General features: G+C 34.1%; 1 protein-coding gene across 7 annotated transcripts in view; it reads left to right on the top strand.

Annotated features, from left to right (window-relative positions):
* dmd (dystrophin) overlaps window positions 1-18,514 on the top strand; it is a 108,634-nt gene that overhangs the window by 60,712 nt on the left and 29,408 nt on the right. For all 7 annotated transcript variants that reach the window (XR_009434249.1, XM_059553680.1, XM_059553673.1 and 4 more), the window contains 11 exons: window positions 3,744-3,861; window positions 4,312-4,523; window positions 4,659-4,813; window positions 5,153-5,342; window positions 10,136-10,308; window positions 13,228-13,384; window positions 15,075-15,192; window positions 15,278-15,546; window positions 15,722-15,868; window positions 16,930-17,008; window positions 17,208-17,268. Coding sequence is in view for 6 of the 7 variants with exons in the window: in XM_059553680.1 (XP_059409663.1) it covers window positions 3,744-3,861; window positions 4,312-4,523; window positions 4,659-4,813; window positions 5,153-5,342; window positions 10,136-10,308; window positions 13,228-13,384; window positions 15,075-15,192; window positions 15,278-15,546; window positions 15,722-15,868; window positions 16,930-17,008; window positions 17,208-17,268 (1,679 nt within the window). In the remaining variant the exon portion in view is untranslated. The remainder of the gene's footprint in view (window positions 1-3,743; window positions 3,862-4,311; window positions 4,524-4,658; window positions 4,814-5,152; window positions 5,343-10,135; window positions 10,309-13,227; window positions 13,385-15,074; window positions 15,193-15,277; window positions 15,547-15,721; window positions 15,869-16,929; window positions 17,009-17,207; window positions 17,269-18,514) is intronic.

The raw sequence follows: 18,514 nt of genomic DNA, 5'->3' as shown, positions 1-18,514 counted from the left end.
AAATCATTAAAATGAAGAACCTTGAAGTCTTAATGGCACAGCATTAAACATAGGCCATTAATTAAACGGAAAATGGTGTTTAAAAATGTAGTTGTGGTTGGTACATATTGTATTTGTGGGTGTGGGTGTTATTTTTATATATATATATATATATATATATATTAGTGGTGGGCATAGATTTTTTTTTTTTAATCTAGATTAATCTCACTGTAATCTGTAACTAGATTAATCTAGATTAAAATGGCTCATTTGAATTCTGCCGAAGGCATTCAGAATATGTGTGCTACCCAAATAAAATAATGACTAAAAGTAACGTTAAATCTTTGAGAACGGGTTTCTCAAGACAGGTGGTGCATTAGACCAGGGGCTCATCACCTGTTTCCAAAATGCATCACAAACTGCTTGAGAAAGCTGGAAACAAATTCCACAAGGTGCAAACAACCTTATGCCTGTTTCACACATAATCCGTCTGCAGTGCGTATGCGTTTCGTATTTTTTTACGCACCCATGTTAACGGATTCCAGCATTCACGCGGTTGCGGTCCGTCAGTGCGTTCCAGGAGCGTTGCGTCTGCAGCAGTGCAGCGATCGTTCACATACCGAGTAGCGGACTGCAAACGCGTCCTGTGTGAAAGCACAATGAGTATGAGTCCGTGCTGCTTCAGCACCACATACATAACGCACACGGACTGCATACACACTGCAGACAGAGTATGTGTGAAACAGGCGTGCATCTTGTCAAGGTTTCCATTGGGAAGCTTCTTTAAAAAAATTCCCTGAAGAAAACCGGGTGGCTTAGCTGCATCCATGTTAGCACGTCACGTTTGATGTGGTAATTTCACAGTAGGCATACACACAGGTTTAAAGACTCATTCTCGCCCCCTACAGATTCGGCTGGGTATACATCCGCGCTAAAATATCAAGGTGAAAGTCATCATAGCTCGCGTAGTATAGACCCAGCTCCAACCCAACTTTGAGAATAGATTAACAGCGATATTTTTTTTATCGCCCGATAAGAGTCTCATGTTAACGCAGCACGTTAACGCAGATAACGGACCACCACTAATATATATATATATATATATATATATATATATATATATATATATATACATACAGTACAGACCAAAAGTTTGGACACACCTTCTCATTCAAAGAGTTTTCTTTATTTTCATGACTATGAAAATTGTAGATTCACACTGAAGGCATCAAAACTATGAATTAACACATGTGGAATTATATATGGAATTATATACATAACAAAAAAGTGTGAAACAACTGAAAATATGTCATATTCTAGGTTCTTCAAAGTAGCCACCTTTTGCTTTGATTACTGCTTTGCACACTCTTGGCATTCTCTTGATGAGCTTCAAACGCATTATTATTGTGTTAACGCATTAATCGATTAAAGCCGACAATTATTTTATCGCACATTAACGCAGTTTTTTATATTTATAGAAGTCGATAATTGTCTCCAGTGTTGGGCAGTAATGCATTACTTAGTAACACGTTACTGTAATTTGATTACTTTTTTAGTAACAGAGCAATTTAACACCTTAATAATTTTTACAAAATAGTAATTAGTGTATAGTTAGAAGCCAATGTCTCTATACATTATTGCTGTGCTACACTGCTGACAGAATGCAGTGTTTTATAATCTAGATTGTAAATGGATGTAGCTACAGAAAAAAGTAACATAACTAGTAATGTAACTAATAACTTTTGAAAGGAGTAATCAGTAATCAGTAATTAGAAAAAAAAATAGTTAATTACATTTTCAGAGTAACTTGCCCAACACTGACTGGCTCTGAATACACACAGACAAACCATGGGTCACAGGAGGGGTGGGATGTTGATCAGGGATGGTGTCATCATGCGTCTCAACCAATGAGAGCAATTAGGGGGGGGGGGGGGGGTGCTAAGACTGCAGCAGAGCTCATACGAAGCTCTCACGACTTCATAAGTGGGAAATAGGAAGTTTCCGACAATAGCATGTGAAGACAGCAGAGAAAGGCTCTTGCTCAGCACAGTGGAATGCATTGTTTTGCTGTCACACTAGACAAACGAACCGGGCTTTGGGGGTCAAACGCGCTTGAGCATGGTTAAGGTTGCCTAGTGTGAGTACACACGTATTCTCCCGCATCACCACACACACAAGTCTCTACCCGCCCACACCGGCACTTGCCCATCAAGTGTTGTCCTGCACCACACTCTTCTGCATTAGGTCCCACAATGGTGCAGGTCTCTAAGGTGCCTGTTATAATGTTATGATCGAGGCTCTGGACTATAAAATATTTTTTATAAAAACATTAATGCCCCGGCAGTTGCAAATAGCTTTGGTTTTATATTTAATTTGATTACATTCATGTTATAAGTTGAGATTTACAATAAATATTTTAACTGCTATTATGTAAAAGGAATACTGCTGTTAAAAAAAGCACCTTATTTGTGTTATATATACTGTTCACTTAAAAAAATACAAAAATGTTATTGAATAATACAATTTTTTAAATTGTACTATAATATTGTAAAGTTGTATTTTTAAGTAATTATTATATAAATATTAATTATTAAGTCATTATTGTGTTGAATGAGAAAAGCATTAGATAGATATTATACGCTACAATGCTAGCATAATCATTTAGGTATATTTACACAGACTGTTGAGTATTTAATATTGCCTAAATAATGCTATGAGATTTATAGGTTTTAAAGGAAATCATTTAAAAAATATATATTGTAAATTGATTTTTTTAATTTTTAAATAAAGATTTTTTATTGCCACCATATCTTGAGTTTTAAGCTCAAATAACTGCATTTTAATAGGTTACATAGTCAAACAGTCAGTTGATCTGTATCATGATCATCAGCAACTGCATGCAATGTGAGATGACTTTAAAAAATTAACATTACTGCTACAAACGTTTTTCCCTATTTAATTACACCAAATTAAAGGGATAGTTCACCCCAAAATGAAAACTTTATATTTAACTGCTTACCCCCAGGGCATCGAAGATGTAGGTGACTTTGTTTTTTCAGAAGAACACAAACTGAGATTTTTAACTCAAACGGTTGCAGTCTATCAGTCTTATAATGTAAGTGGATGGGAATCACGGCTAAAACATACAATAAAACAAAAAAACATACACGAACAAAACCAAATTAAACCATCTGGCTTGTGACGATACTTTGATATGTAAAGGCACGAAAAGATCGGTCTGTGCAAGAAACTGAACAGTATTTGTTTGTTTTTTTTACCTCTTTACACATCAATGTATCATCAAGAGCCGCAGGGTTTAATTATATATTTTTTTTTTTCTGTATGTTTTTTTTGTTTTTTCGGTATGTTTTAGCTCTGATTCCCATCCACTTCCATTATAAGACTGATAGACTGCAACAGTTTCAGTTACAAATCTCAGTTTGTGTTCTACTGAAGAAACAAAGTCACATACATCTTGGATGCCCTTAGGGTATGCAGATAAACATAAAATTTTAATTTTTTGGTGAACTATCCCTTCACATGTTAAATTGACAGCCCTAGTAATACAATTATTACTAATTACCAAAATAATATAAAACTATAAACCAATATAATCACCAGAAATATCCCCAAAATATATTTAGCGTACTAACATATTACAAAAAATATACAGTATGGTTCTTTTACCTCACAGAGTGGCCTCATGAGACCACAAGATCCCACACAACTCTGTAGTAAATGAATTCTCTGCTGTGATTTAACAGTCAACACTGCAAGACATGGAGCAAAGATGCCCACAGCTGAACAAACAAATCACTGCGGCTCAGAACCTGAAGAACAAAACCAATAACCCTGAGACACGGGCAACCATTACAGACCGCAGTAAGTCAGCTTGGCCTCATCCATATCCATATTCTCTCTCAGCGATACACTGTATTTGTGGTGATAAGAAGGTTCTAACATTGTAATGGCTTGATGGAAAACTAAATCTCAGAAATAATGCAGAAAGAAAACTGACTGTTGGCAAGGATTGTGTCTTAACAGGCATCTCAAGGTCATAGTGTTATAAGACAACAAAACTACAATATACTATTAGACAAAAGAGTTTAAGCATTTTTATGATGTAATATTTGGTGTAATATCTTGTTGCTCAAAAAAAAAAAAAAAAAAAAAAAAAAAAAAAAACAATAGCATTATATTTGGTTGTGTGAAACAATGTCTTTCAACCAACCAATCATTCAAAAAAAAATATTTTCATTTTATAGACCATTATATGAACTGTCTATGATTTTCAGACTTGTTCTTTAGAAACATTCTGTCTTTTATTTGAAGTTGAAAAATTACAGGCACACTGGGAAGATTCCCACACCAAGCTGACGGACAGGGTCCTTCAACTGCAGAACATGTACAAGGACTCCAGCGATTGGCTGGAGGCCAGAAAAAGGGTGGAGCCTCTCATTAAGAAAGCCAATGAAAAGCTGGAGGGTTGGAAAAAGGTTTCTCACAGTGCTGCTGATTTAAAAGGCCAAAATGCAGATGTCAAGGTAATGTAGAATGAACACAATATCTATTTCATGACACAACATAAGAGAGAAACAAGTGTGCTTGTGTTTCTTGAATGAACTGCAGATGAACACATGTGATTTGATTACTACAAATGCTGTATTATTATATTGCAGCAACTTTCCAAGGATATCCAGCAGTGGCAAGCTCAGATGAATGTCACCAATGAGCTGGCAAACAAACTACTGACCCTTTATGCAGACGATGACACAAGCAAAGTTAAACAAATGACGGAGAGCATGAATTTAGCTTGGGCCAACATGAAAAAGCGGTGAGCTTCTGTTTAAATCTTTGATTTTTCAGTATCACCAACCAGTGGAATGACATATAATAACATTCTCCCTGAAAGAAAGTATTTGTGGTATTATTGAGTCTGAAAATAAAGCACTTCTGACACAGTGAGGGTGCATAAGAGGTTATTTCAAAGGTGCAGTTGCTTTCAGGAGAAATGTGTGCCATTCAAGATTCTGTGGTTTGATGTTTAAAACATTTGTTTGTATTCAGATTTAACATTCTTATATTAACATGTATTAAATGTTAAAGGAGTATGCTAATGTACTACTCAATTTAACCTTGTTTCTATGTAATAATGAAGTAATTTCCCTTTCAGTGCAGGGGACAAGGAGGCAGATCTGGAAGCCGGACTGCGACAGTTGCAGCATTTCTACTTGGACCTGGAGAAATTCCTTAATTGGCTAACTGAAGCAGAAACCACAGCCAATGTCTTACAAGATGCCACGTTTAAGGAGGGACTTCTGGAAAACCCTGCCACAGTGCGGCATTTACTTGAGCAATGGCAGGTAAGTGGTATTTCCAAATCACAGCAATTTTCTCTCTTTGTTTAAAGAATTTAGGCACCCTTTTCCAGCTCCTGTCCAGGTTTTACATTTCCTGTTACCCACAAGCACTGATGAGACAAACCTTACTCCAGGCTTTCCAGTTTTTTTTGTTTCTGTCAATACTCTTAAACATAAAATACTTTTATGTACCCCAGAGATTTAAAGTTATTATTTCAGTAATTTAACAACACATTTGAATGTTTACGGTTCTGCAATAAAAATAATTATGATAATCTAAAAAAAGATCAATCATTTAAATCATTTAATGTTATTAGCAGTAGTAGTATGTTTTAACTTTTATTTATAAAATAAGGCTAAAAATAAAGAAAGAAATACACAGTTGTAAATTATAATAATAGTAAAACACATTTGAATGTTTATGGTTCTGCAATATCAATTCTACTAATACTATTAATAATAATAATAATAATAATAATAATAATAACTAATTAATAATAATAAAAGTTGTAATTGTGATTATTATTAGTAGTAGAATATTTTAACTATTCTAAAAATACTTATAAAAATAAACACATTTTAAAAAAATCTAAATATATTATAGTTGTAAATGACAATAAAGATTCTCTGATGTCGAATAATAATAATAATTTTAATCATGAGTAGTATTTTTTTTACTCTGTATTATTAGTAACTGTTTCAACTATTTAAAAAAATATATAAAATAAAGACAGAAATATATTACCTTTTTAAATTGGAAATTTACTGTAAAATAAAACTTTGATAATATTTTATAATTATATTAATGCACTGTGTGCTTCACTGTGAAACATGCAGCACATTAGACTATACTAGGGATGCACGTTCATGATTTTTCATGGCCGATTCCGATACCGATTTTTTATAAGCAAACTGGCCGATTCCGATACCGATTTACTTTTTTTTTTTTTTATCTTTAAGAAACAAACAAGAAAGAAGGAAGGAAAGTGTGCATAAACAAGATGTTTATTTGGTATTTAATAGGCCAAACTGGCTTTTGGCTATTGTAAACAATAACCGTAACCATCTGAAATTAACAGCAGTAACTGCACAGGAATTACATTCAATACAAACATAGATGGTACAGACATCAGCATTTAGCTTTTGTTTTTGAATTGGGTTGAAACTACATAGAACTGGCCTTAAATGAAAAGATTAACTGTAACATGTGAAATTAAAGGCAATAGTTGCATAGTTCTTCAGTCCTAACAACACAACACACATTCAATAAGATGTTTCTTAATCAGCGTTCAGTATTTGTTTTAGTTTTTACATTTGGTTTAAAAAAAAAAAAGTTATTTATCAGTGAGACTAAATAAAAGTATGTTATATAAATAAATAATTACAAAATGTTAAAATCAAATAATGTTGGTGCAAATAAAATAAAGATGCAAAGTGTTTCATTAATCCAATAAAAAAAAAAAACATAGGATAATGATTCACATCTATATTTTTTTACTTGAGCCAATGAAAAATAAAAAACTTGTCTCAAGTAAAAAAATATAGATGTAAATCATTACCCTAAATTTTTTTTATTTGATGAATGAAACACTTTTTTTCAGTGTGCTACAACAGGTGATTTTTAAATCAAATTAAGTCAATGTAATTTTAAGGTAAAATAAAAATAATCATCCTATAGAGAACTGACGTTTACTTCTGGCTTTTCAAACGTGTATGCAAGTTATAATTTACAAAAAAAAAAAATGTAGGTTATGTCACAGTTTACTTCGTTTCATTTCTCATCCAACACGTGGGAATTTGAGCTGAACATCTCTTCACGGTCTACGCGTGTTCAGGGCGCGGACCGGTACAGCTATAGAGCACGCAGGAAAAGGGGTTTTATTTGTGCGCTAGTACACCAACGGCTGATCGCTTCCTGCTATCTGTGCCTCAGACGTGAAGCTCTGCATTTCCAGTGCTGAATGGCTGCCCGTGTTCTGCACACAGATTTCGAAATACTTCCACACACATGACATAGCGAACGACTACAATGTAGTATGTGCACGCGGGCGCACTTTCGGAAAAATCGACCAAAAAAACGACCTAAAACTGGACTATTGCCGATCACGTATTTTAAGCAAAAACCGTCCGGTTCCGATTTATGGCCGGTCAACCGGTGCATCCCTAGACTATACAGTTAATTCACTGAATTAAAGCCTATTATTTAATAACCGCATCATGCAGACCCATTTATTTATTTAAGTTTTACATTCAATATAATAAATTAGATTTTCATCAACTCACAAACACGTTGCAGCTTCATCATGAACCCAATTTTGGAAACTTTCTCAGTGTTCATTCCTTAGTGAAAATTTGCACTAACTTACTAATCCGGTTTTAATATCACAGACAACTGTGACCAACATAAATAAAAATATAAGTTTACATACACACTTTTCTAAAACACTCTATGACGTTATCTGCTCTCAGGAGTTTAAGTGTTATTTATTAGGAAAGCAGAGTAAACTGACGGTTCCATTGTCCAGGTCGCCCGCTGCTCACTGGTATGGGAGATATGTGCCTTTGGCAACGGTGCAGAGACGCAGTTAAATATGAAGAGGCAGACAAAGACGTGGGCTATTAAGAGAAGCCTCTGTTCTCCCAGAAAACCAGCTCTGACCCATTCCTCGCTCGCAGTGCCCACTCGCGCCTCAAACAACAGGGCTAGTGTGCCTCTGCCACTGGCATTCTGCAGCTCGTTTCACATCACATGTAGACACATGGTCGCAGAATACATTTCCTCGCTCTCATCCTCACGGTGTGTCCCTTTCTCTCTCGCTTTCGCCTCGCGTCAGACACGTCCACATGGTGGGGAATTAAAGGATTGTCTGCTGCAGACAGTCAGACGGGCTGTTTTCAATTCATTTGATGTCACTCGTTCACTGGATATGTTGCACAGGAAGACGTATCATGTTAAGGTTTGATCTTCACTGTCAGCTTCACGATTGTTTCGTGACTTTGGATTTGTTTGGCTTGCATCATGAGTTTGAATGAAGTTGGTTTGTGTGATCTCAGATTATGGGAACAAACACTTAAAACGTTGTCAGAGAAAATGCATGAAAATTGATGGTTTCTTAACAGTATTCCATTAATCTATTCTCAAATAATGAAAAAAAAAAGTATTTGAATGTTTCAATACATGGTGATTTGTGAAATATGGTGATAAAATAGATTTCCCTTTAAAGCACATGAATTTTGAAATGCTGCTGTTACGTTACTACTAAAATACATATGTCTAAAAATGCAATTTTTAATTAATGAGATTAGTGATAACATTTGAAACTATTATTGATTTTGTCTTTAAATCAATATCAAGATTTTAACGTAAATATTATATTATATTATATCATATAATTTTACATTATATTTTATTATATAATATTATATTATATCATATTATATCATACAATTTTATCTTATATTATTTAGTTCAACCTGATGTTCTAAATGACTAAAATTTATAGACATTTTTTAAAAAGGTATCTAATACCAGTGTTTGGAATAACGGCGTTTAAAAGAACGGCGTTAGGTAACGACGTTATTTTTTCAGTAACGGGGTAATCTAACTAATTACTTTTCCCGTCGTTACAATACCGTTAACGTTACTGAACGTTAAATGCGGCGCGTTACTATGCATTGATTTAATATGCAATCCGAACGCACCCCTGGCTCACACAGCGAGTGAGCAGGTGGGTTAATAACAAGATAAGCGATTATGATTGGTAGCCAATCAGAGCCAGTGTTTTTACACACACGCGCCAGCAGCGCCAAACACACACAGTCACACACACACAACAGCTTCACAGAGATTCGCAGCAGCAGCAGAAATGGCGAGTCAGGAGCAATCCGATGAAAAGTTGGCATTTTCAAGGTGGAGATATAAGCACTACTTCAAATTCATTGTACTCAAAGGCAAGAACGTGCATGTAATGTGTACATGCAATGTGTGACACACGCATCTACAAAGCTAGTGGCCAAAAACACTTTTCTTACAAAGAATGGTGTCTGTTGACGTGCAATAAATCTCGAAAATTATGTACGAACACCTGTCTGTTCTACTTATTTCAACTGACTTGTGAAAACTGCTAAAAAAAAAAAAATTATTTGACATATAGCAACTTTTTTTTTTTTTTTTTTTTTTTTTTTTTTACAGCAACGCAAATAGTTACTTTCCCTGGTAACGAGTTACTTTTATTATAGAGTAGTTCAATTACTAACTCAGTTACTTTTTGGAACAAGTAGTGAGTAACTATAACTAATTACTTTTTTAAAGTAACGTTCCCAATAGTGTCTAATACAAATGATAAAACAAAATGACTAAAACTTTAACTAAAATTAAAATGACAATGGAAAATACAAAAATTATATAATTAATATATATATATATTTTTAAACTATAATACCTCAATGATACTTAAATAACACTTATTTTTACGTTATTTTATACAGTGGACTGCAATGCAAGTGTTCTCATTTTAAATAATTTAAAGTTATAACATTATATATATTATATATAGCAATTGTAAGTTGCTTTGGATAAAAGTGTCAGCTAAATGAATAAATGTAAATGTAAACATTACTTTTACTGTGGCATGTTATATTCGATTAGAGCAAAACATGTTCCAAAAGTATATCTTGTTAGTATGTACACAGTAGATGTAACAAGTATCAGGAAAAGTAAAATAGACTCTTTCTTTATCTGTAATCACATGGTGAACTGTAACTTGGATGTCTGTGATCTCTTTTAATCCTTGCAGGATCTCCAGGCAGAGATTGATGCCCACCGGGAGATGTACCATTCATTAGATGAAAATGGACAGCGTATCGTGTCATCTCTGGAGGGAACAGACAATGCCGTGGTGCTACAAAAACGGCTTGATGATATGGGGCATCGGTGGCATGAGTTGTGTAACAAAGTTGTGAGTATAAGGTAAGACAAATTAATCATCTATATTTAATCTAGGAAAATTCACGCTGAGCAGAAACGGGCTTTGAAAAATAATGTGATCATATATAAGCCCCAGGCCTGTGTAATACTATGTGCAAACCAATGCATTTATTTGACTTTAAATCTAAAGTATAAGCTGGCATATTTTTAGTTCTGTTTGCAAGGCATTACTAACACTTAGGGTTCCCTAACATTAAATATTATTATTTGACATGTTATTTGCCTGGATCATTTGCATTACAGAAATTAATGATGAATGAATGATTATTTGTGTGTGTGTGTATATATATATATATATATATATATATATATATATATATACATTTTTTAGTGATTTGTTAGTGTGTAATGTTGCTGTTTGAGCATAAACAATATCTGCAAAGTTACGAAGCTGTAAGCTCAATGCAAATGCAGATGTTGTCTTCTGGAAGTTTAATACCTACAAAAATGGCTAGTAGGGACTACAACAAGTCACTTCCCGGGTTCGTGACGTAACAAACCCAGACAAGCCTAGAGAAAACTAAAGGTGCACGTAAAAATCTATTCATATATGAATCGCGATTCTGTCTTCTAACGATTCTAATAGATTCAAAAGTTTCAAAATCACTGTTCTAAAGCAGCGGTTCTTAATACTATTCCTCGCGTCCCCCTGCTCTGTACATGCTCTGCATCTCTCTCTCATTTCTCTCTCATTCAGCTCAGCTCTAACAATGAACTGTTCCAATTATACACTTATTTTTACATAGCTATGAGTAGTGTTGTCTAAAGACCCGGTACTTTGGTACCAAGTCAGTACTAAAAAAATGAAAATGTCACAGTACCAGGTTTCTTTAAGTACCGGTGGTACCAAGTACCCGGTCAACCCGGTTCTTGACTCATACAGCGTTATGATTTCCGCGAAGCAGAAAATGCAGACGAAATATCAAAATCCAGTCATGAAAATGAAACTTACATTTTAATATGGACAGTCACAGAATTTGTCAAAGTAATCAAATAAATTGATCAAATCAAATCTCCATATGGACCAGTATCTGTAAAAGTTGGTTGAAATCTGAATCCTGCATGTTCTGCGCATCTCTGTGTGAATGAATGAATGGCAGAGACGTGCGGGTTTGTTTACTACATAGACTGAAGCGCGTGACGCTAGCAGTCGTATCAATGAGGACATAAATACATAAACTACATCACCAGAACTGTTCTGAGTCACTTCACAAGCTTTTTACAGTTTCATTTGAGTAAAACCAGTGTCAATTTAAAGATATTCATGTCAACCCGTCAAAATAAAAGTTCCTTTTTACATAAAGGCTTTGTGCTATAAATATTACTATTATTTAGTAGAATGTATGTGATACTGCTACTACTGTTGAAAAAATGTATAAAACTTTAATTTTTTTTTAAAGAAATAAATCACACAATATTTCTTCCATGTTTTAATTTTAATAGCAAATCCTCTTTATTTACCAAAAAAAATTAAATTTGTTTACTGTTTTTCATAATTATATTACTTGTATAAACTTTAAACACAATTGTAACTAAGTATAAAGAATGGTCTTGGTTTTATTTTAAGTGATAAAAAGTTTTTTTTTATTATTATTAGAATATTTTTGAGGTTTGCTTTGGTACCGAAATTGTTACAGAGAACCGTGGATTTTCACTGGTATCTGTACCGAATACTGAAATTTTGGTACAGTGACAACACTAGCTATGAGAATCATTCAACATGGCATGTAGTTGCATTACTGTATTAAAGCTTTAATCAAGATAAAACTATATCAAAAGCTAACAGAAGCAATAGCATTTACAAATAACAGTGTATCTAAGTATGAGACAGCAACAACAACAAAAAAACTTACACAGTTTCTGCACAATCCTCTTCAATAATATCCTCTGCTTCTAAGTTGGGCTCAAACTGAAAAGCGATATTAACGAAGGCATTGTTTACAATACAACCGCAGCACATGCCACTGAGGTGAGGGGCAGGACATTTAGACGTGCACTAGAGGCGGTTTAGCCAATCACAACACACTTTGCTAGCTAACCAATGAGCCCATCACCTATTTCTGAGGAAGCAGGAAATGATCAGCGTGTTTCTCAGAGAAGGGACAGATCAGTGTGGAATAAAGGTAAATTATGTGAAAAATAATGTGTTTATTTTTTTTAAAGAAGCATTAACACATGTTAGACTGCATCCCATAAACACAATCAAGCTTAGAATATGAAGTCCCTTATGCTCACCAAGGCTGCATTTATGCAAAAAATACAGTAAAAAACTAATATTGTAAAATAGTATTACAATTGAAAATAACTTTGTCTATCGTAATATTTTCAAATGTAATTACATTTTACATTTAAAATGTAATATTTTTATTTACAACTATATTATATTTGTCTGTATATTTATCATTTATGTATTATAATATTATAATATTTGTTTTGTTAATCATAATTAAAAAGTTAGTATTTTTATATTCATTCACAAAATATAAAACCCATAAACTTTCAAAAGTGTCATTAAATTATAATTTACAACTAATATATTTCTGTCTTATTTTTATAATTATTTTAATAATTCATGTAAAAATCTTTTAGTTTTGCTTTCAAGTCTGCAATTTTAATCCCGACAGAATCTGTAATACTTCTGAATTCATGATGTTTGAATGCAAATTGAGTTCCTTTAGTAATAAAATCAACTTCTAGAATCTGCCTTGTTAGAAGACAGAGCTGGTAAAAGCTTTTTTAATGTTCATGCATATTCAAATACAAGATTCAAAGATTTCTTGAATCTCCCCCTTAATCCAGCTCTTCCTTTGTAAAATTCATTTGCGGTCTGACAGTATGGTGCTCTCGAGTGGTGTTTGTAACTTGACAGTGTCGCATCTCACCATCCATTCGTCTCCTCAGGCCTTATCTGGATGCAGGTGTGGATCAGTGGAAACACTTGCACATGTCCTTACAAGAGCTGCTCAACTGGCTGCAGCTGAAGAGGGAGGAGCTAGAAAAGCAAAAGCCAGTAGGGGGCGATGTGCCGACCGTGCACCAACAACTACTTAAGCACAAGGTGAGTCCAGGACGCATCCTCTTTGCCCCTCACTGAAAGCATGAGGAATGACGTTTCGAGACGTGATTTATGCATTCTGTCTTTGGTTGCGCCCAAGTGTGATCATTATCGGAGTCTGTTCTTGTTAAATATTTAAACAGATGGAGATGATATCTTGCGTAGGAGAGGTGCAAAGTCTCTTGTCTTTTTGCATGGTTGTGCGGACCAATTAACATCTGCTGATGGCCATCAGCTGTCAGGGGCTGCTGTAAACAGGATACGGTCGTGGAGTTGTTAATGTAGGGAGCTCAGTGAGCGTGAGTCACTTTCACACTCTTCAGGTGCAGTTAACTGGGAAGTAAACTGGTGTGTGTGTAAGAGCTGCAAAGAAAGTCTCAGCACAAATTGAATTGAACAAAGTTTTTGCAAACTGTTAAATAAATTGACATTGCTGTGCTGTGTCTGAGCAAATGAAAACCTAGAATTTATTTTCCCAATCTTACTTGGAAATAAAAGGTCGCATTTTTTGTGTCTGTTGAGAAACAGGACTCTGTTTGGATCATTTTAAAATCATAACTTGAACAAACATGAGGTTTTTATTTCAATTGTATTCAATTTTGCAGTCCTGATTTTCACTTGTATTTGCTGTTGTAGCGCTGTGTGTATGAAAAAAGAGCATTATAAATAAAATGCATTATTATTATTATCATTACCTACAACTTGTGGACTTCATGCAACTCAAATGATGCTGTAATTCATGTAAAAGTGACAATTATCAATTAAACTTTCCTCTCAAATAATATAATTAAGAATAAAATATTTGATTACAATTAGAAAAATGCAAAACAGAAGCATTTTCACAAATAATAAAATAATAATCATCAACTTTCTTTTATATCTTACAGATGTTATTATATTTTTTATTGTAATGGTAGAGATAATATAATTTTTAGGTTTTGTTTGCTCATAAAAACAATAATGAATGAAACGAGTCCACTGATAGTGTCACATGGGATTTTTGTTATTTTAGGATTATTTATATAATATTATAGTATTCATTAAAAAAAATACTTTTTTATATTCTGTTTTAATTTTGTCATGTTTAATCATTTCTTAATATTTCTATTTAGCTTTATTTTGATCTCAGTTTTAGTAATGTTAGTATTTAAACATTTTATTTATTTTTTTATATATTTTTGTTGTTTTAGGTAACAACACTGGCATGCAACATCTGCATTATTTTAGCACCTGGTTCTTTGAAGGAATTATGCATATCATGTTATGATATAGAAACAGTTGGTGACAGTATGTATTGCATGGAAATGTGCCCAGAAATATGTCTGAAAGATCTGAGCAGTTGAGCAGTAAATTGTTTTACACAAGGTTTACTAAAAAATGTACGCAAACATTGTTAACCGTACTGTGTTAATTGCATCCTGCTTTATTGATATTTGTGAATTCAGTGTGTTCTATAATGAGCCCTATTTGCATAGGAAGTAGGCATGTTTGCCCAGGAAGGAATGACAATGGATTAATTTAAATATGCATGAGGCATCTCTATACCAGCACAAATAGCACCTGGTTAAGTGTGGCTGCAGGGGGTGTACAGTATGTGAAAAAGATGCAGGTTTTCGCATATGTGTTGCAGAAATATTCAACCCCTCCTTATGACATACAGTACTTTTGATAGCAAGTCCTCATGCTTTCATAGAGCTTCAGAAGGGAATTGGGTGCCAAAGAACCAGTAATCAACGGAACACTTGACAATGCTAAAACCTTCATCACTGAGATTCCTCGTGAAGGTCTGAAACAGAGGCCTGGACAAAAGGGTATGAAATCTCTCCTTACACTTATGCCCAATACAAGAAATTCCAGAGGCTATAACCTGTATTATACTTATTGTTTGCCACCCAGATGTAAGTCCTGAAGAGAGGGTTCAAAATGTGGGCCGCATATTGCGTAAAGAAGTGGAGGATGTAACGGTGCGATGGAAGAATCTGGGTGCAGCTAGCATCGACTGGCAGCAACAGCTGGAACTGGCCATAGAAAGGCTGATGGAGCTCCAGGATGCCCAGGATCAGCTGGACTTCAAGCTACGGCAGGCAGAGACCGTGAAGAATTCTTGGAAGCATGTTGGGGACCTGCTCATAGATGATTTGCAAAACCACATAGACAGAGTAAAGGTTGGCGTCCTCCTCTCATGGTACATTTTTATAAGTGATAAGAAGTTTTAAATATGTTCTGTGGCAATACCATGGTATTACTTGAAGCACCTTGGAGTAACATGTTTATACCATGATATATAAATATATTTAGCATTTTAGCCAAAAGGCATCAATATTTTATGTATTTTTCCAGGCGTTCCAGGAGGAGATAGCTCCCATCCAGGATAATGTAAATCAGGTGAACCAACTGGCTTCCACATTTAGACCACCTGACATTCAACTTTCTCCAGACAACCTGAGCAGAATTGATGACCTCAACATGAGATGGAGGCTCCTGCAGGTATCCATCATTGTTCTTATTATTTAAAGTCAATGTAATTTGATGTTTTGCAACATAATCATATGTATTTTTAAGCAAAAGGCCATGTTTAACAAGAAATGAGGGACCTGATTTGATCCATTCGGAACTGATTGAGTGTCCCATACCAATATGGAGCGATTATGCCAAAACAATGGCTAAATAGCTATTTGGCTATTGGTTAACATTATCAAGTAGCCAACATGGGCTTAGTGACATCAGCAGAAAGGACTGTTGTTTCAAATGAAAAGCGAGGTGTTACATTTTGATTAAGGTTTACAAAGACAAACTAGTATTCATTTGGAATAACATGCACCAGTTAATTGTTGAGAAAAAAGTTAGGAAACAGTAGTTTTGATTTCATGTTACATTTAAAATATCATTCATTCCAATGGACCAACTATCTATAAATCTAGTCAGGTCACAGATTTAGTTTCTGAAACAAAGAGAGTCAAAAAATACGGTTCAATCTTTGGGAAGATGTAGAAAGGTGTACATGTCAGCAATAGATGCAACAAGCAGGTCACAAAAATGATCTGTCCTTCAGACATTTGACAAAGAACACAGAAAGGCATTATTTAATAAAAGGAAGTAGGACAGAAACATAAAAACAATCCTGATGAAATATTCTAAAGAAAAAAATGTTTTGTATAATAGGTTTCTTTTAAAATGGTTTTATTGTCCATTGCTGTCATTGTTTCCTTCTGTGAGTGTTGTTATTGTAAACCAAAACTTTTAAAAAACATTTCCATTAATTGAAAAGCTGAAAAGCTTTTGAAAACCTAAAATAAAATAAAAATAGGAACTCAAAAACTTAAACTTAAAAATGTTGCCTTGGCAGCTACATGAAGTTACAACATGACTAAAACTGGGAAAAATCAAGCTTAATAGAACTGTTTAATAAAAATTACAAAATGAAATCAGAAAAGTTTAAATTAAAATGAAAACTCAAGCTAATTCAAAATATTATAAATAATAAAATGTTACTAAAATTGCAGCTATTAATTCTAGTCCCTCTTTTCTGTCTGTTGTGTGGTTTTTAGATCTCCATCGAGGAACATCTGACCCAGCTGACCACAGCCTATAAGGACTTGGGGCCCCAGTCTCAGAATTTCTTACACGGTGAGTGTTTTTGTTGTTCTGTTTTGCAATAATATTTACTTAAATGTCATTACATTGTACTTATAAACCAATCCAGTGTATTTAGTTGTCAAGTCAGTTACTGTACATAAAATGTGTCATGCACCAAATGAAGAAGTGTTTGCATAGAAAGTGCTAAGAAATTAAGGTAACATGAATGGGTTTTCTTTTCTGCACACAGCGTCCGTTGAAAGCCCTCTTGAACGCTCTATTTCGCCCAACAATGTCCCCTACTATATCAAGTAAGTCTTCCCAAACTCAGCCCACATGTTAAAGTCAGACACATTCAAGGTCCACACTAAATTAACAAATTGAATTTCAACACTATGAAAGCTCCCTGACTAAGAAATATATCACAGCTGGCGGCAGACTACAAAAGAAAAGTGAATTTCCATGACCTTTTTTCCGAACAGAGATATCACCCTGGAAAATTTGTGCAGAATAATCTGAGATGATAAATTAGGCTCTGCCAATGCATGTAGCAGCATGCATCACAGCTAAGAACTTGTGCGCACAGATGACTGAGTGAGCAGGTCTCAGAAATACTGTTCTTCGTATTAAACCAGGAAGTTTGCCAGTTTCCATTTAAATATTATATACTTTACATAAAAATGCAAATACAAATGTTGCATTCATACAGATAACCAATCATATATTTTTGGTCTTTGTAATAAGTGATACATACATTTGTGTAGTTATAAAACTAAACAGCGTACAGGTAAAATGACTGCCCTGGTGACGGAAAGATTTTGCTAATAGGATTTTATTTTAATATTATTATTTATTTCTGCAATGTAGAAATGCTTTTCAAAGTTTCTATAATGAATTTCATGTCAAAGCAATCTCATCCAAGGTCAAAAATATACAGTACCTAAATTCAAACATGTTAAATGTATAAAAGCATGTATATTATTTGACCCTAGGTTAGTGGTGAGTTATTAAATGAAGCCTAAATAGTACATGTGAGAAAAAGTTGTTAGTAGCTCAACAAATGTTGATAGCAAGTTTAACATCAAAATGCAGGAGATATTACAGAATATTATAAATATTAAACCTGATGGCTGATTTATGAAAATGTGAATAATGTTTTGCAAAATAAGACCTTAGTGAATTGTTCAAACGGTTCAATATACCCCCTGACATGCAGAGCTTAGCACATTTTTAGAAGTTATGTTCCATAGCTATATGATATAGATTCTTCTTGTTCCAGTAGATACTATAGCAGACATCCTAGAATATAATTATGAGTATTGCTTTCACATCTATCTGATTTTTCTTTGCCTAGAGGAAAACTTATACTGGCACATCTCATCCCACTTGTCTTGGTTACAAGTTGCAATAACCTCTTATATGCATACAATAATGTCAAAAGTTTAGGATCAATAACATTTTCTAAAGAAATTAATAGTTATTTTCATCAAAGTTGCATTAAATTGATCAAAAGTGACAATAAAAGTGATGCATAATGTTGCAAAATTTGGGTTTCAA

Source organism: Carassius carassius, chromosome 7 (assembly GCF_963082965.1).
Source record: "Carassius carassius chromosome 7, fCarCar2.1, whole genome shotgun sequence".
Taxonomy (NCBI): domain Eukaryota; kingdom Metazoa; phylum Chordata; class Actinopteri; order Cypriniformes; family Cyprinidae; genus Carassius; species Carassius carassius.
This window is presented reverse-complemented; position numbering and strand designations above follow the sequence as displayed.